General features: G+C 37.6%; 1 protein-coding gene across 2 annotated transcripts in view; it reads left to right on the top strand.

The window, feature by feature from the left end:
* Calcr (calcitonin receptor) overlaps positions 1-20,071 on the top strand; it is an 85,675-nt gene extending 65,604 nt beyond the window's left edge. For both annotated transcript variants that reach the window (XM_013352429.2, XM_005363677.2), the window contains 6 exons: positions 7,923-8,076; positions 10,995-11,055; positions 11,137-11,203; positions 11,949-12,167; positions 13,500-13,541; positions 18,034-20,071. In XM_013352429.2, the coding sequence (XP_013207883.1) occupies positions 7,923-8,076; positions 10,995-11,055; positions 11,137-11,203; positions 11,949-12,167; positions 13,500-13,541; positions 18,034-18,303 (813 nt within the window). In that variant the 3' untranslated portion in view covers positions 18,304-20,071. The remainder of the gene's footprint in view (positions 1-7,922; positions 8,077-10,994; positions 11,056-11,136; positions 11,204-11,948; positions 12,168-13,499; positions 13,542-18,033) is intronic.
* The last annotated feature ends 207 nt before the right edge of the window (positions 20,072-20,278 follow it).

The following is a 20,278-nucleotide window of genomic DNA, read 5'->3' as shown; positions in this document are numbered from 1 at the left end:
GGGATGAACCGGGGCTCACACAGCATCCTGTGTTTTGCAGCCACACTTTGTAAGAGTCTGTAATACTTTAGCCTGTTTTGAAATGTGGCTGTTTTGATTATGAAAAAAGAAAAGAACACAAATCTGAATATATTTTTCCATGGATCTAAAAGTGAAACTTCCTTTTGTCTAAGTCTAGACAAAATGAGAATGGGCTGCCAGTATCAGCTCAATTACATGGTGAATAGTGATGCCATAGTGTGTTTTCTTTCACAATCCCAAATGTCTATTTTATCCCTGAGAGAAAGCATGGAAACCCAAACCTCTCACCAAATCATTTAAATAGTATAGGCCAAACGTCAATGATTATAATCTAAAGGTGAACTCACATCCATAAAGTGCACAGCCTACCCCTCTCCTAGAAGGAATAAATGAAGGGATTTGCTGCAGCACTTTCCCTATTTGACTAGTTGCTGCTTTTCAGTGAGAATTGGCTAAATCAAACCCTCCATAAACAAGCAGCATAGCACCACTCGAAGAAGGAAGCAAAAATTGCTTCAGGAATTTTCTTAAACAGGCATATTTGAAATGTTTCTGGTCCTTGAAGCTATCTCTGGAAGACACAAGGTGAAATTCTACTATCTCACCTTGCAAATGTAGCTTATTACAAGTGTATTTATCAAAGCTCAATTTCTTGGAAATCATTTTTCATCCAGAAAATTGTTTCTGTGGTTCTAGTAGACGCCATCATTGAAGTATGAGTAAAGAAGACATGTCCCTATTGCCAGAGAATTGAGGATAATAAAATAGATGGTAACATGGAAGGTTCATCTGTTTTTCCCAAACTCCATTTTTCTTGGCAGTAAATTTGCCCTGTCTAATGAGACAGCCATGCCACCATATAAAGCCTAGGGACTATGTTCTCAATCGTACTAAGCTGTAGTAAAAAGGAGCTATGTCCCGCCTGGCTCCCGGCTGCCCAGCACTGCCCGCCATCCAGATTCCGTCTGCCCGGCTAGCTTAAACCCCAAAATAACAACACAGAAATTGTATTAATCATATTACTGCCTGACCCATTAGTTCTAGCTTCTTATTGGCTACCTTCCACATCTTGATTAACCCATTTCTATTAAATCTGTGTAGCACTATAAGGTCGTGGCTTACGGAGAAAGATTCTAACCTACATCCATCTCTGGAAGGAGAATCATGGCGTCTGCCACACTAAGCCATATGCAGAATCATGTATTTAAAGTTACTTTAAGGTACTGATTTGAACTATCTCTCTTAAAAAACAACAACAACAACAACAATCCAAATAGTAGAAAATGAAGGTTTTCCCTCACCATAAAAAATAGAGACAAGGAGGGGAAAAGGGTGCAAATAAATAAATAGGAAAGAAATGCAACAGAAAAATCTTTTTGGAAAGGGAATGTTATTGACATTGCCAATCTACAAATATTTATTGAAATATCAGGTGAACATTATATAAATAGTCATAAACTGAAGAAAAGCTAATTCACCAGTACACTTTCCATTTCAAATAATAGGGATATCTATCTCCTTTTAAGAAGAACACAGTACTTAATTTTCAAAGACATTTTTCTCTCCTAAGCAAACTAAACCAGTGAAGGGACATATTTTCCATCTTTGTCCCTGTTCTCAAGCCAATGACTCAGTACCCAAAAGTTTTTCTATCCAATAACTAAAGTAATATATTAAAAAGAAGAATTTCATTCTTGATGAGAGAGGTCAGCTCATCTCATATGTCCCAAATGTGGTGGTACCCCTTCAATAAGATCTTTGATGTAGTTGTGAAGGAAAGAACATAGAACATCCCACTCAACAGTGGTGAATCTCTGTGGCTCTGAACCACCTTTGCCATCAAGGTAGTCACTTTCTCCCTCCAAAGTTTTTGATAGGTTTATTATTTCCTGTATTACTAAAGATAAGATTCTTATTCCTTCACTTCTTCTATTTTGGTTTTTTTTCAAGTTAAATTCAAAATAACTCATGCCATAAATAAGGGGTGAATAGATCCTCAGTTTACTGAGTGATGTGAAAATTGCCCATTGTCATTAAGCATTTCATTCCCATAATATCTAAATTTTCACTTTTCTTGTTCTATCTGTTCATTCAATGATCTCTATGTAGAGTCAAGAGGCAGCTTTTAAAGCATTGTTCTTTTTGCATCTGAACAAAGCTGCCAGGATACTTGTCATTTTCTAGAAAGAAATATCTGTCTGAACTTTCTGTCTTATTCTAAAGCGGACAATACAGGGAGATTGGTTCTTACTGGAAACCCTTTGCACCTCAAAAGCTGAGACAATCAGATTATATTTTTTATAGCATCTTATCTAAGTAAAGGCAAAAGAGTCCCAAGCTCAAAAATGGCATGATTTTCTTCTGACGTTCACTTGTCCACAACAGTTGAACCATCAGACCATACCAAAGCATCATCCTAAGAGGTTACAGAAAGGTCAAACTGAAAGAATTCTCTGCATCTAGACATTGGGTATTGGAAAGTCCATGGTGAAAAAGACTGATCCTTCCCAGCCAAAAGCTGCTGGTACAAGGCAGAACATATAAACGATGGAGAGATGACTGAAAAAAGAGACAGGAATGGCAAGTCCACATAGATTAAACTAAATGGGGTTACCTATTTCAATATCCTCTGGGAATGTAGACTGGAAACAAACAGATGTGAAAGATTTGCTTGGATGCTATTATGGGCAGTCTACTCTGGCCTACTATTCTTCATTTTACTTAAACAGCAAAACCGGTTCTGTGGTGAAAAATACATTGTTAAAATTTGGTTTATTCTTATCCAGCCATTATAATCATCATAAAGTGTTATAGATTATATGTCTAATTTAAGAGAAAATGGTTATGGCTGAGTAGTTCCTATATTGCATAATATTTGAACAGAGCAATTACAAGACCCTAAAAGTAAAGGATATTCTTCTCAGAAAGGTGAGGAACTTAGGTGCGCTCTCTCTCTCTCTCTCTCTCTCTCTCTCTCTCTCTATCTATCTATCTCTATCTATATCTCTATCTCTCAAGATGATAGATAGATAGATAGATAGATAGATAGATAGATAGATAGATAGATAGATGAGATAGATTCCATCTGACCATATATGTTCACAGGAATCCAAGAGTATTAGTAGATCTAAAATAACTCAACTGATATTTAAATTAACAACAGTCCAACTGGGAATTTATGCTTTGGATTTAACTATGTAAAGTACCTATTCAAACAGACAAAATGAGAAAACTCCAAAGGAATATAACAGAATCTAGACTCTAAACCAGAATCTACAACATCCCAATATTTATGATATCTAGAAAAGGTTCAGAGGTACCAGATAAAAAGACAATTTTAGAAAATGTGGTGTACTGTCAAGAGAAAAGACAACTGGGTTTGAGTATTCACACCTGAGATCCCAACAGGGTTTGAGTATTCACACCTGAGATCCCAACACTCGGAAGGCTGCAACAGAAAAGTTCCCATGTGTGCCGGGCCTGGCTGGCCTACAACAAGAAAGAATTAGAATTAAGGTCAACTGTTATTTAACCCAGATGTTAAATTATCAGACTGCATGCTGGTCACATGACTATGCTAAAATTGTGAGTGAATAGTGAAAAGACAAGAAATCTTAACCAGGAAAGTTGAAATTACTAAAAATGAACTACATGGAAATCCTAGAACCAAAAAGAAGAGGAACTGAACTTTAAATATATGACATTAGATTAGCTTATGTGCAAAACAGAGACCACAGAGGAAAGACTCAGCAAAATCAATGCTTAATCAAGAGTAACTATCCAATCTGAAGAATATTCATAAAATACCAGGGGAATGAGGAGTTTCGAGAGCATGTAAGTCACATACATAAAAATTCAAAATGCAGGTATCATGCATACGATGAAGAGACAACAAAGAACTGGCTGGAAACAGAATGAAGCTAAAAATGCCAAAAAAAAAAATCCTAAACTTTATTAAAGATAAATTCTCTTAAACAAAATTCACTTCTTGATCAAGGAATTTAGATTATTAGATAAAAAAGCCATAATTCTTGCTGCACATACCCTAATTTCAGAAGATACCAAATACTGAAGATACACCACATCCAATTTCTTTACTTTAGAAAGTCAATGCATGTAACAGGAAAAACCAGAACATTCTAAATCAAGTTCAAGACACCTTTATTAATTTAGTCATAAATATTTTAAATTGTCAAGTTGACACCTGAAAGTTGTTTTGTAAGTTTGTAGAAAAACAAGCCATAGTGGAACCATAGTATATGTTTACTTAGTAAAGGAAACTAGAAAATTGGGCTAATGGAAGTTAAGTGTGGACCACTAGAGAGTGTCTGTGTACAGTCAATGGAACATATGCAGACCTTTTTTTTTTTTTTTTGCAAATTGCTTTACAGTCAAGCAGCTCTTCTAGCATGGACACAAGAGAAGATAACAGGATTTATTTAGGTGTTTTATTTAGGGAGTGCCATCATACCTTTTCCAGATACTTAGAAAACATGACAAACATCCAAATGCAACCAACGTAAAAGTTCAGGTCTGGAGAGTTTACCCCAGCACTGTACATTTTCTATGGATGTCAGCAGCCTGTTCCCTTCAGATACGTCCTGATCTTTACAAAGACTGCCAAGATTTTCAGTACTATTTTATTAAAATTAAAGGCCCTGAAAATTGTGTCCACTCTTGATAGACAATTCTGGTTTATGTGTTAAATAATTATATTAATTAAGGGTTGAACAGTCAGCTGAGCTACTCGATGAGCCATATACAAAGTCATATTCATTTAAATTGAATAAGCATCTGTTGCTCACCTATATTTGAATATTACTGGATGTAAGTAGTGGAGGAGTCAAACATATAAAGATGACTCAGTTGCGTTTGTAACAACGACTGCAGGTTCACTCAATATGTTAAATTAAATTAAATTTTAAAATTAACCTAAAAATTGAATCAACATAGATCGCAGATCTTTGACATTTTCACACATCGAGTTAAATGTTTAGAAATTGAATTATTTATTCATCTTTGTTGATCAAGTAAACATAGCTTCACCCTCCTGTTTCAGTATTAAAGTGAGCTAATGAAAAGACATCTTCAGAAACTCCAAGGAGATGCAAATAAACATCCTGAATGACTGGAGATCGCTTAAAGGAGCAACAAAGTCTGTTTCTGTTTTAAATGACAAGGCTTGGAAGAAGTAAAATTTGAATTTTTAGATCAGGAAAAGGCATTTTGGAGTTAGCGCACTAGCCCATTTCAAATTTATTTTGAAACTCTTTGAATTTTATATAATAAGCCATTTAGTCTTAAATGTTTGCCATATTTCCCTAGAAACTTGTTTGTCCCTCAATAACTAAAGAAAGAGGAAAGAGATTCTTTGTATCACTCTATTTTGTTTTAATATTTTCATAAGGAATTGAAAAGTAAATTTATAGACAGCCACCTTTTTTAGTATAAAATAGTCCATATTGCATCCCCCCCTCACCATACCCTCAAAAGTTCAAAGGCTAGAGAGTGAGCAGAGTGCTTTACAGTACCAACCAATGTGTGTTCAGCTTTGACCCAATCTAATACTCCACTCCTTGCTGGTTGTCCACAAATTGAGTAGAGAATTTAATGTTCTTAAAAACAAGCCCCTCTAGTTGGATTTATTGATTTTTCTAAATGCCAGACTTTGTTACGTACCTGAGAAAACAACTGTTAAAATAATTTAATCGTCAGATTAACTAGAAAATACATATTTCTAGAAGTCATTGTGCATGATTACATTTATTTGTTTACTTGTCTGTCTTGCCACCAGAAGGTCACTCCCCTGACCATAAGCATTGAACTCTGCAAGAATAGAACCTTTAAGGAATATACGACTATTATTTTTAATTTTCCTTTGATACATTTGTTATAAGGCAAAACAAAAAAAGTCTTGATATGCTTATGAAGAAAGTAAGTATTAAATACATTTCTCTGAAGTAGTGGCTTTTGTGCTGTGGGCCAAGCATTCAGTATTAATAAATCAATAACATATGTATCAAATAAGATGTCTTTACATAAAACATATAAAACAAAAGCAATGTAGTGGTTACTTGATGAAAAAAGTTGTGACCAGGGTCTCAAAGAGCCCTCACCTTGTATTATGCCTAGGTGAACAACCTAATGCTTGCTAATTCAGTATTTATAATGACTTTCAGAAGGTAAATACTAAAAATAATGAAAATGAGGTTGGTTAAACATGAAACCTCAGCTACTCTGAATCATGTAGGCAAAAGGCCATCTCCACCTACTTATCTCTTCCCCTACAAGAGAAGAGTCACCGCAGCCTCTAGGAATCCAGGAGAAGCTGGGATTTCAAAGAGTAATCTTCAAAAGCAATCTAGAATCCCAACTGAATTTCTCGTTTTACTGATATGAATGTCAGTGTCATCGTAGCAAGTACTTACTTAGTAAATACAAAACTGATGTACGAGTCAGTCAACTAATCTTGGTAAGGAAGAGAACCTGATGGCAAGCACTGCAAGGTCAGAAGTGTTCTTTCCCAAGCCATATATAGGTATTGCTTTAGATTTCCTGACATAGTCTATTTTCAACATTTTTATTCCTTTTGGTCTGAACCAGAGGTTGATTCTACCTTTGAAAGCTTAATAGCTACTTTTTTATGAACCAACCCGGTCTTCTCCTATGAATCCCGAAGGGAAAAGAAACATAGTAGAATACATATTGGCTCAACATATCACTTCTCACCAACCAAATGAATTATAACTCTTATGCATTCAATAGAAATTTACAAGCCCAGAAAGGTGCTTTGGATGAAAGTCACTTCATTTCATTGCTTTATGAAAAAAAGATTGAAATCCAACTAGACTCAAAGGTACCCCCAGGAGGAGCAATGTAATAGAATACATATCATTCGATAAAATAATCGCTGGGCAAACAGCCACATCCTTTTATCTAAAATCAGAATGCTGAGTCTAGTTGTCATTGTCTTGTGGTTATTAGAAGGTAATCAATGCTAGGTGCCCTCAGGTAGGGGTTCTTACCTAGACACATTTTGCTCCACAAAGAACATGTGGAAGCATCTGGAGCCATGATGCGATAGACATCAGTTAGTTAAAGGGCAGAAAGACTGTTAACTGCCAACAAACCTAGGACAACCCTTCACAACAGTAACCAGTTATCTAGCTCAAAACGTCAGTGTTGCCAAGAAAAGGAACTCCACTCTAGAAATGACTAGGAAATAACAGGATATTCTGTTATGTGGTTTGTGGTTTTCTTATACAGATGGTTAAGAGATTTAAGTCTATACTGGTATGCTTCCTAAGTCTTCTCTGAATAGTCATTGATCTTAATGTACAGAGAGGATTTGACAAACACTTGGTTCCTAACATAAAACACAGGGTTACCGCTGAAACAGAAGCTGAGGTCAGCATGGGTTCCAGGTCTATACAAGATAACTTTCTCCCTGGCCATCTCCTCTTTATGGTTAAGAAGGCATGGCTGACAGACTCATCAGCTTCAGAAGCAGCACTTAAAATGTCTCGGGTTATTTACCTCATGGTCACAGGATGAGAAAATAGTACAGAAGTTTAATGTCAAACATTTGGATGAAACTTATTAGTTTCAGACACCTTGTAGGAAAATGAACTGCTCTAGTCTAGGTAAGTCTCCAGAATTTAATGGAGAAAAGAATATTCTGTGGCCTCAGCTTCATTGGCCAATGTGGCTATTTTCATACAGTACTTGTGACTAACATTCTGTCCCTTTGATTTCTAAATATAGAAGGCATATGTTAACAAATACTCAGGGTAATTCTTGAGAGTTCAATGCAGATACGTTGGCTCATAATTGCACTCCTCCCTTTATCACCAGATCTATAACCATGCCTTCCTCTAAGTTTCTTCATTTCTTTCTAACAGATAAGTTGCAAGGTTCTGCACTTCTTTCACCAATACATGATGGCTTGCAACTATTTCTGGATGCTCTGTGAGGGGATCTATCTTCACACTCTCATCGTCGTGGCTATGTTCGCAGAGGAGCAACGCCTGTGCTGGTATTACCTTCTTGGCTGGGGTATGTATTTCATACAATTGACTTTTGAGCTAGATCCAACTGGATTCGCATGTTTATAGCCTTCTTCTGGTCTTGATTTCAGAAGACAAAGTCAGCATTCTTGTCTTTAACACTGCCTCTCTCACATATTTCTGTCAGGTCTAGTTTACTTATTCATTTGAAATAAAATTGATGGAATTTTCTCCATAAGTGTGCTTCAGAAGTATCTCTCTATCAAACTCAGAAAATATCCCATGAAAACAATCACTAGCTATAAATTTATTCTCACCTATGACGGTCAGACAGAGACACGGAAGGAACATTTACATTTTTCTTTCCATACTGGTGCTCTGTAAATTAATTATAAAGCTTGTTGGCATCTTTGGCTCAAAAGAGATCTCTACTTAGCACATTACCAACACAAGGAAAAAAGAAATGAGTTGTTTACCTGTATCAAAAAGGAAGGAATAATAAGTAAGTATTTACACAATACCTTAATCTTCCTTGATAAGTCAATATTTAAAACTTGTTTAGCATGAGCCAAGTAGAATCAAAGAATATCACACTCACAGTAGCCACAGAGAAGAGCACTGCTAGTCAGTGCTGGCTAAGGCAGTAGATCTCTTGTTCAGTATTCTCACCACAGGAAATAAAAAGTTTCAAAAGGAAGGATTTGCTTCTTATAGATAGGTATTTGGAAAGACAGAAAGTCAAGTATTGGGGCCTGCCAAAGTCGATTCTCAAATTCTACCCAACACACACACCAAATAAATAAATAAATAAATAAATAAATAAATAAGAAAGAAAGAAGGAAAGAAAAAAAGAAAGAAAGAAAGAAAGAAAGAAAGAAAGAAAGAAAGAAAGAAAGAAAGAAAGAAAATGAGGCCACAGAGTAGCACATTTTTAAAGCAGTAGCCTTCATTTATATCCTTATATTTGTCTCTGCGTGAGAGGAAGACAAGTGAAGAGAAGCCCAAACAACTTCTCAAGAAAAACATTTCACAGCAATGTTAGAAGACGTAATGGAACAGAGAAAACTGTGTTGGGCAATATACGACTTCCTTTGGAAAATACTAAAACAGTAGCATAAGTTCTAGGATTTACACTTTCAACAAAATAACGCACAATTCATATCTGAAAACACTCTTCAAAGTTGGGAGACAGAAAATGTGCACCCCTTCCAAAGCTATTTTCTGGGAACTAAATTGTCCTTAGAGGACATCAAAGCCATCTGTGTGTAAAATGTTTCCAAATCCAGAATCTAAAACGGAATGGAACTCCAAGATCTGTGAGAGACATGATAAACCCATCCTGTGGCTGAACAACCGCAACATCAAAGCAGGGTTCTTCCCAGATGCCTTTTCCCTCATCCGTGTTGCGTCACGAGATATGCGGCATCTCAGATATCTAAGCAGCGCCATGCCTTCAGGTCGTTTTCCGCTCTGACTGATTCCCCTTTCTATAAAATGAAGAAAATCTTTCTAGTGGATTTCCATACTGAACAAATAGAATTTCTTTGATTTCCTTGTTTTAGGAAAGGAATCCATTAGAATAAGTATTGCTCTTATTTTCACTGTCATTGGTAAAAAAAAAAAAAAAAGGAAAGGTTGCTGTAAGTCTTGGGGACTAGAAGAGCAGGAACAGAGAAAAAAAAAACCAAAACTTTGTATTGAAAAAGCCACACTACCCATAGGATGGTGTCAGGCCACAAAAGTTAGATGTAGTGTCTCCCCCAATCACTAGGAAACATGCTTTTCTTTAAGTGGAGTGGGCACGTAGTCTCTAATTCCCAAATACCTATTTTTTTTTTTGCTGTCTTAACCTAAGATATGTACTTCAAAATAAATCCAGAGAATAATTTTGAGTCTTTGAATTCAAATGAGGAAATGGTCTGTTAGAAGCATTGTCAGCAGCACAATCATATGTTGTACTAATAGTCCAGCTTAAAATTATTTTTAAGCCCAACATGTAATCAGTGGTATGAATTATTTCATTTAAGCATTTAGAAACAAATATTATTTTATTTGAAAACCTTTTCACATAAGGTTTGAGACCTTCTCTTTTTGTATCTCACTTACTAAAATTTGAAGGGTACCAGCTTAATTCTTTTCTGAGACATATTTCATAACCTGACTATAACAACAAACCTCTTTTTACAGATGCTTCAATCAAATCAAATAGTATTATCATGTACTAGGTACATCTGAGTATAAAAACAATCTTTTCCAAAGGAAAATTATTGCATTGAAATACATTCTTGCAAAAAAACATACTTTAACAATATGTAATTTGGCTGGCTGAATAGATAGTATCTGAATTTTTCTGAAAATAAAGCTAAAGGGAGTTTTGTTTATCTTTACTAGTACTTTGATTTAGTCAAGGAAGAGGATACTACATTTCCTCTATAAGCCACAACCAGAACTTAGAGAGGTAGAAATACACTGGCTTCTCTAAAACATTTGCTTAAAAGGAAACAGGATCAATGTGCACAAAGTAAATAAAAAATAAAATACCCAAAAGAAATCATATGAATATTAAAGATTTCATAGCAATTAGCATCTCACGATACATCCCTTAAGAATGACCCAAAATCTCACTATATGAGGACATAATTCACACAGTGAAAGACTTGCTTGTTCCAGTTCACAGCAAAAACATCTTCAAAAACTTAACAGTGTTAGGAAGGATCATAATACAAGTTACAAGGTCCCTGCTGTGCCTAGGAATTGGCAAAGGGCTTTTAATTGTCTGGATGTTCTTAGCCAAACTCCACAAGTCTGACTTGACCAAATAATCTGAATACAAACATATCAGGGGAATATCTTGATAGGCAGCTCAATTTGCCACCATCTTTGTGACAATGCTACCATTATCCATACAATTGTAGGTAAGCTCTTGGCATAGGATCCAAGTTTGATTTGTGCTTTTCCCAATTTTAGGGTTCCCAGTGATACCCACCACCATCCACGCCGTTACTCGTGCTCTCTACTACAACGACAAGTAAGTGCACACCAGCTTTGAAGTTAATGTACCCCACAGTGAAAGCATGTTTGTACTGATGTGCGCCCTCACTTCCTGCAGTTGCTGGCTGAGCGTCGAGACACACCTGCTCTACATCGTCCATGGGCCCATCATGGTGGCTCTGGTGGTAAGGACCAGTTTCTCAATATATTGTTATCAGTGCCATCACTCAGCTTTGTGAATATACTTCTGTGTAGCACATGTACTATAACTACAAAATAAAGTTAATTGAATGCCATTCTATCACATAGGAACAAATTATATTACTCAAAACTTATGTTAATTTTAATCCCTAAAATAGTTTTCTTTTCTCATAGTAAGAAAAAAAAAAAAAAAAAAAAAACACTCTCCAGTTTCTAAACCACACTCTGCACCTTGCACTAAGGAGTCGTCAGTTAGTAACTGTGCTGCTTGAATTGCCATCCAGGCTGCATCTCTGTCTCTCACTTAAGAAAAATTTGATCGGCTCTGGGTTTGAGCTGACAAGGACCTTCGTGACAGCGAGCACGGGACAGATTAGGCGCTGTCACATCATCGTGCCCACAGCAGGAGACGGGGGCTGAATGCTTATTCTCATCTCCTTTTATTCCTTTATCCAGTTGAGGACTCAGGTCTAGATAATTCAATTACTATCAAAGGTCTCATTCTTGTCTACATGTTTTGCACAATGGCAATTTCTATGCCAGGATTTAAAAATTCACTTACAATTAAATTATTTTAAAACTTTATTTTCAAAACTAATCTTCAGAGCCAGAAAAATCTGAGGTTCGGAAGATGTCGACTTGTTTTATTTTAAAAGTTCTCTAGTCTCTGATCTGGTAGCCTATCTCGAATGACGATAATGGATTATTTGCTCGTACTAATCTTTGCAGGTCAATTTCTTCTTTCTGCTCAACATTGTCCGTGTTCTTGTGACCAAGCTGAGGCAAACTCATCAGGCAGAAACCTACATGTACCTGAAAGCTGTGAAGGCTACCATGGTCCTTGTGCCCCTGCTGGGGATCCAGTTTGTTGTGTTTCCCTGGAGGCCCTCCAACAAGATTCTTGGGAAGATCTACGATTATTTCATGCACTTTCTGATTCATTTCCAGGTAAGGAAACCAACCTGCATGTTTACTCAATTCCTTATTTTCCTACTAGGTTCATCTGATGAAAACCCGTGATTGCCTTTGTAAGATTATGTTCTTAAAAGTCAAAACTCGCAGCCTTCAACTCAGCAGACGCAACCAAAACTTTTGAAGGAAAGGAGATTGTATATGACATTTGTTTCCCCTTTATTGATATCATAACCCTCTACTGGTCCCACCTAGGCAACTAATTGTATATCTAGAAGGTACTAAGCATGTCTTTCCTAAACCAATGTGGTTCTGGAGTGATGAGAGGAAACACATTTACACAGAGCTGCCCATGCCTCCTGCTCCTTTAGCTCTCCTTGTCAGAATCTATCCAGGAGAGTTCTGGGACTGGACAGAACCAGTGGACCCGGGTTTCTCATAGAGGAGAGCACTGAGTGAACCACCAGAGCAGTCCTGGGCTGCACAGTTAGCCAACCTAGACAAGTGAATTTCATTTCCACTCACTCCGGAGCTTTGGGCCAGCTCACAGACTCTACTAAAGGCAACCGCTTGGCGCTTTGAGAATCAAGTCAGTCTGGCATGAAGAGGTTCTCAGGGAGAGGTTCTAAACCAGGATCTGAGGCAAGAGTTTTTTCTCGCTCAATTGTAAATTTCAAATCCACTACCTTTTTTCCAACTGCCAAGGCCTAATGTGAGGAGAAGGCCAAAGTTAATTAGGTTAAAAATAAATCCTGGGTGTTTCTTTAATAACCTAAGCTATTGAGATCATACTTAAACCTCAGCACAAGGCATCTTACGAGGATTAAGCAAGGCCCCAAATGAGTTTGGGTTTCTTAAAGACATATTCAGGACTAATTCACAGCTTCCTACTCAGACATGCAAATGGTTTCTCTGATGGCCACAGCTTTTAAGTCTTAGGGTACAAAACTTTCCAAATCCACCAAAGCCAGCACACTCACCAAAAGTCTCCATATTAAACAGAGCAATAGATTAAGCAAATCCACTAGAGCCCTTCTAGTTGCGAATCTTTACAAGAAACACGTTTCTCTACCGAGAGAAGGATTTTTTAAATTTCTTGTGCTGAAGATTCGCCCCTGGTGTCATACGTGGTAGGTAAATGATCTACCACTGGGCAGAAAATAGTCTTCTCATGGATATACTTTTGTGACTTATCACTGAGTGAAAGAGGTAGATCATTATTTTCCCTGCCTTTCTGTTTCATCAAACCATGACATGCTGTTGCAATGGTAGAATATTCCTCTCTAGACAGTCTATGTGTGTTGATTTCAGGAAATGGCATCAGGCAAATATAGAGAACTTCAAATGCATTGTTTCTTTTCCTTTTAGGGATTCTTTGTTGCAACTATCTACTGCTTCTTCAACCACGAGGTAAGCATGCATTTCCTGTAATGCTATCACTCATTTGTGTAAAGTCAGCGTTTTACAGTTTCCTAAGGACCACACTGCAATTTCTCCAGATCTCCTTTCTGCATAATCTCATAAGGGTTTGTGAGTAACGGGATAGTGGGTTTTTTCTACCACTTCAAGCTGAGTCTCGGCTACAGGTGCAGTTACACATACGACACAAGGAGCGTGCTCTGTTACCACTTTCTTCAGTTGCATGCTGAGTGGGTCACCATGCTCCACAGCAATGGCAAAAGCCATTCTGACTTCCCACAGAATGAGAAGCCATATACCTATTCTTTCTGGAAACTCACGCCTGGGCTGCAACAGTCAGTGTGTTTTCCTATTTTCCAGTTGCTTTATGGCATTTTAGACCATGTATTCAAATGTTTTCCAAAATGACCCTGAAGTTGAGGCTGAAAAAGGATTCTCAAAACACATGCAGTGATTGCTGTCGTGGAGTAAAGGCTTATATGAATATCTGGTTCAGTGTACTGCAGAAACTGCACAACCGGGTTACTCAAGTAGTTTCAGCCAGAGTCCACTGTCCTCCAACAGAATATTGACTGACAGGTTAATTATAAAATATGAAAGGAGAGCTGCCGGAGCCCCAGAAGTTCTTCAGTGAGCCTCTGTGATCGCAAGGAGTACAATTCGAAAGTCCCACTCAAATTACACGTGATCAGTCTAAGCTCCAGAAAAAAAAAAAAAACTGGTGTTACTGAGCCAATATCACAAATACTAACCAAGGTCCAGACTTTCTGACTCCCAGTTAAATTAATTAAATTTAAATAAATTATCTCTGTATATGTGATCCTTTCCTAGAAAATGTACTCTACTTTCCCAACACCACATAGTTCTGATGCACAGGTATTCTGTCATTGTAAATTAATTCCTGCTAAAAGTAGTTCTACTAAAAGTAACTATGACAAATCATAGTTTGGTAAGATATGACCAAATACTGTCCTGTTAATATTTAGAAACATTTTCTAATCATTAACAATTGATAGCTAATACGTGCTGTATTATTTATTTAGATAATATGTAGTGAGTATCAAAATACTTGCCTTCTTTGTTACCTGATGCCCATTCCCAAGTCCAACTTAGAAAGACATTTATTTTTCATTTTTCACTGGTACATCTTCCTTTTTTACCCAAAAGTTTATTCCCCTATTTGGCAAAATGTAGTTGTGTACTCATGATTGCTAAGGGATGCACTAGGAGTCCAGGATAAAAATGAGATGGCCTTCTGGTTTTTGCTGATAGAGGACCCTCTAGCCCTCTTTTCATCCTTTGAGAGTAAATACTGAAACATGAACGTGGCTTCTATCATCCCATGGAGAATACTGCACCATGACAACACTCTGTGAAAGGAGACTCCTGCATTTTGAGTTGTTTTTTAGTACACAAAATAAACTTTTTCATCTAAAACATTATTTAAAAAAAAACAGGGCTAATAGAAAAGTCAGTCAGAAGGGCCAGGCCTTATAAAGCACAAGAGGATTGCACTCATCTGTAAAAATGGTACAGTATTTATTGCGTCTTAACTACAATGTCACTGGGAGTCTCAGACACAGAAAGTAAACCCAAGGGGTATTCTTGACGGTTGAAATAGCTGGAATTTATTGCGTATGTTTTCTCTGTTTTTGAAACATTCCTATTTTCATTAAGATCATGTAGCTAGAGGAAAGTATAAGCGTGACATTTCTAATAATACAAAGATGGTATGCTAGGCCAAATATAGTATAGTATATCAGGCATTGGGTCTCAGCTGGACATTTCTGCATACATTTCCCCTTCTGTCATCGACCTCAAGCAAGGCATTCACACACACACACACACACACACATAGGAAGTTATTTCTACCCACATCTGGGACAGGTATGTCATGAGATTTTTGCCTGGCTGAGTATTGAGTTTTGGCAAAGATCCAAGGGAATAATAGGTCAACAGGGCAATGGCACAAATGGAAATTTTAATTCTGACTTAATATGAACATGTTGCTTCAGTGATTACCATCATGGAAACAAAGCCTTATATAGAGGGTGCATGGACAGACTAAGAGCGTCAGGTAGGTAAGGCTGTCACAGAGTGACAATGAAGGGGGAGACTGAACTCTTTCTTTCCATTGTTGGGGGGAAATCCCACCTTTCATGCCTCAGCACATAAGTACAGGTGCTTATAATAAGCTTAACAAGGAAAAAGAGAGACACCCCAAGCACTCAAACCTAACCAAGAATATTTCGGTATAATGTGTGTCTCCCCAAGTACGGGAACCGAGCGAGGACAACTATGTCTTTAGACCAACAGACCAAACTCTCGTTCTTCAAATTCAACAATAAATAAAGTGATAAGAATCAAAGAGAAAAATTAAAGTTATTTGTGCTTGTTGCTTTTTCACAATGAGCAATAAACATATATAATCCAGAATGTCATGTGTTATATACTTTTTACACATTTCTCCTGCTTTCCAGAAGTGACAACAGTTTCTGGATTGGGTTGGTTTTGCTTTTTGTTCAAGATCACAGGTTTAGTGCCCTTATTCTTACCATCAAAGTACATTCAGTCCGTGTACCAGATCCATCTGCTACTATAAGAGATAATTACTCTTATTAGACTATAGCCATTGCAGTGTCCGTTGCATGCTACGCAGGGCCTATTTCTTATGTATACTTTATAAATGGAGGCTGATTGTCATCGCTACACAAAAGGATAACTAATAAACTTGGAATGCAGCTAGAGAAGGTGGCTGACTTCCTGTAATAACAATTGGGTTTTTTTGGATTTTTTTCGAGACAGGGTTTCTCCATAGCTTTTTGGTTCCTGTCCTGGAACTAGCTCTTGTAGATCAGGCTGGCCTTGAACTCACAGAGATCTGCCTGCCTCTGCCTCCCGAGTGCTGGGATTAAAGGCGTGTGCCACCACCGCCCGGCTGTAATAACAATTTTTAAAATTAAAATTGGCGTCAAGTCTTTCGGCCTAATGTTGAACTGGGTAATTCAGTATATGTGGATGTTCTAGTGGGGATTGTGAAATGGCAGGTAAGGCGAAAGCACGAGGGATTTTTTTTCCCCCTCTTGGGGCACTTATGCCAACTATCACTACATTTGTAGCCATCTGCAATAGTGCCTCTAAAACTTCAAGTAAGGTTTGGCTGTAAGACAAACCTTGGTATTTAAGAGAAACTGAATCCATGGAAACTATTGGTTTCCTTTCTCCAGAGATACTGAACTGGCATGTCTCCTCGTTTCTCAAGAGTACATTGATGGTTTCTAGATTACAAACCTAACATCGAAGGGTTTCTCTACACTACACATAAAGCCAGGTTTCCCTTGGAACTCAGGTTCTGCCACATTGCAGCTCCCTGACTGTGCACACATGGCATAGTCTAAGCTCTCTGTTCTGTGAGTGAACATGAACAGTAGCGCCCTTGAAAGGAGGCTATTGCCAGGGTTAATAAATTAATGCAAATCAAGTGACTACAATACGGTCCATGGCAATCAGTGAGTAAGTGGTAACTAAATGCTTTACTCCATCCCTTGTGCCTGTATGACTGTTATCAAGGCAAACTCCAGCTGCATGGCATGCCCTAGCCGTTAGCATTTCAAGATTTGTCTCTCTGTCTGTTTAAGATATAAATGAATCTAAAATGCTACACCCAAACACGTATAACCACAGTTTGTCTGAGAAGTCCTGGATTTCAAATGATCTGACTTCTAAATTGTTCTGATTGGCTTTTGTTTTGTTTTGTTGTTTTTGTTTTTTTCCTAAAAGAGACTAAAGTCTCGTTTTTAAAAGGTTTTCGCTGCCTTAGAGTTTTATCTGGAACACCTCATTTGGAGCCTTGTTTGGTAAGAGTAAACCCACAACATGCGTTTATTATCATAAAATTTTAGGACTGTGTTGTCGTTTATGGATACATTTTCATGATCCACAAGTTAAGATTTGGATGAAATCATGTCTTAGCATGAATGGCAGCAAGTAAAAAGTTTCCTAAGTCTTAGCCTCGAATAAGACCTACCTACTACATTATGAGACCAGCCAACCTTCCTTCGCAGGTGCTGGGAGCAAAGACAGAAAACTTTACCCCCAAACCATAACAAAAACAAACAAACAAAAAGTGGGGACTAGCTTGCCTCTTGTTGCTCAGACTAGTAACTTGCTTCTTTGACTGGCATATTGTTATTCCAGGGTGGAGTATTTTATAACTACGGTATAAACTCTGTCCTTAAAGCAGATCTACACCTTTAATCCCAGCACTCGGGAGGCAGAGGCAGGCGGATCTCTGTGAGTTCGAGACCAGCCTGGTCTACAAGAGCTAGTTCCAGGACAGGCTCCAAAGCCACAGAGAAGCCCTGTCTCGAAAAACCAAAAAAAAAAAAAAAAAGGCAGATCTACAATTTAACCTCCATTCACCCCAAGAGTCAAGCATTTAAGCTCACTGTCATTAAAAGCAAGGATCCCTTTGTTCTTTCAGGTGCAAGTTGCCGTGAAACGCCATTGGGCAAAGCTCAAGATCCGGTGGAGGCAGCGCTGGGGAAGGCGCCGACGCCGCGCCAACAACCGCGTGGTCGCTGCTCCTCGTGTTACAGCCTTCGCTGAGCCTGGTGGTCTCCCCATTTACATCTGCCATCAGGAACCGAGAAATCCTCCAGTCAACAACAACCCAGTCCAAGAGCGTACTGAAGTGATTCCCTTGAACGTCATCCAGGAAGACCCTTCTGCCGTCCCCGAAGACTCTGCTTGAATGTGAAGCTACGCCATTGTGATCCTCTGAGCCTTCATTTCCTGGGTGAAGATAGACCGTGCATTTCAAGTGATTCCCCATCCTCCCAGGAGCTGAGCATATCATTCGTGAAGAATTATTAACTGAACTTGTCCATAGTGATGTTTGAAGAAAGTTATTCTTGGTACTATTGCTTTGGAAGACTGTCTAGGAATATAGTCTCCCATTGCAACTTGGGAACTCTATCATTCATCTAGGACTGAGATGCCAGTGTCTAAGAATGAAGGCAAGGTATCCAAAAAGATGCCACTAAATTGACCTAGTTCAGATACAGGGTGCTCCTTGTTAATCTTGAGCCATTTATACCTTTGAGAAATTAAAAAAAATACACTCTATATATTTTTAATTTTAACACTAGACTTTGAATTAGACTCTTTCTAATTTGGCCATGGATCTAATTTTTAATTTTTTTATTTCAATCAATTCCTATATTACATTTTTACCATCCATACAATGTAACTGCACAAATAACATGACCTCCGAAAGATGATGTGACTTTTAAACATACAGACAGAGATGACCTGTGCACTGGGCAAGAAGATAGACTTTGAATAAAAAGGCATTTAGAGTGAATTTGCTGGAACTGTCCCATACTCGGATTGCTTTTGGATAATCCTGCCCACCAGGAAGACCCAAATACTGTAAGAAATGGATCTCAATGTTGGATGGGCTTGGCTCACTGGCATGTATAAATTGGGAGGTCACCAAGAATCTATCACCAAATTTTTCACAAAACTGCCAAAAACATAGTTCTCAATGAAAGAGAACACTCTTTAAAGAGAGTTTTCCACTTTCCTAAACTACAAGATTTATAAAGCAAATCACTCCAAGGTTTATAAAGCAGATTACCTCTTGCCCTCGGGTGCTATCTAGCAGTAAGAGATAGATTTGTTTATGGCTGGTAATTAAAAGACTCTATACAAGTCCATTAGCTTTCTTACACCCAGCTTCAAAGCTTAACAAAATCTCTGTATTTTCTGGGAAAACTCAGAGTGGCTAATTACAAATTAGTTTCTAATTGACCTTCTCTTTGCTGCTATCAGCGAAAGAGAGGGAAACACAACGTAAGACTTCATTAGCCACATCTCTATTCATCTTAGAACACAGAGCTTCTCACCAAAACCCAGTATTATATTTCTGCATTTCTCTTTACTCCCCAGTATAATATTTTTAAAGATCCACGAATGAACCAATATCATTACTGATTTTTTTGATCTGCAACAGCAGAGTTATCATTATTTAATTTACATGCTAAATGAGGAGTTTAAGTGAAACCCTCTGAATCTCGGCCCATCTATGACATCTTTCTATTATTGCCTTTCCGAAGTGATTTAGTTGTGTAAAGACAAAAATGACTGGTTCTGGTTACATATTTAGTGCACCCAGAGGAGACTGTGTTTCCCTAGTGACCGTGGACTTTGGATACTGAGAGCGTGACTCCTTTTCTAAATGTAAGGGAGAATTGAAACGAAGGTGGTTTTTTTTTTTCCAATTACAGTGTTACATGGTGATGTTCATATTTTTTGTTTACAAACATCAAACACATTGTATTTCAGGCAGCTCTGCTACAAATGTGATAATATATTGCTGGAATATTTGAGATGCTGTTGTGCTGATGTAGTAGGAGCTGATGAAATCAAACTCACTTATCACAGTATTGCATGTAATACCTAAATTGTGTGAACCGCTTCTGCTGTGTACATGTATAAATTAATACAGAGCATATTGAAAAGACAAAAAATGTATATTTGCATATTTTTCTAGAGAAATATATTTTCATCTTTCATTCATTCATCTTGTCTCTGCTCATTCCATGCTTCCTTCATTTCAGCCATAAACTACCAAGATCCCACCTTGTTGCTCTTCTGGAACAGAGAAGGATCAAAAAGCATAGGTTAAATGATTTAGATTTATCAAAAGGTCTTTATCTTTATTA

This window comes from Microtus ochrogaster, linkage group LG10 (genome assembly GCF_000317375.1).
Source record: "Microtus ochrogaster isolate Prairie Vole_2 linkage group LG10, MicOch1.0, whole genome shotgun sequence".
Lineage (NCBI taxonomy): Eukaryota > Metazoa > Chordata > Mammalia > Rodentia > Cricetidae > Microtus > Microtus ochrogaster.
Note: the sequence above shows the minus strand (reverse complement) of the source record. Positions and strands in the feature narration are given on the sequence as shown.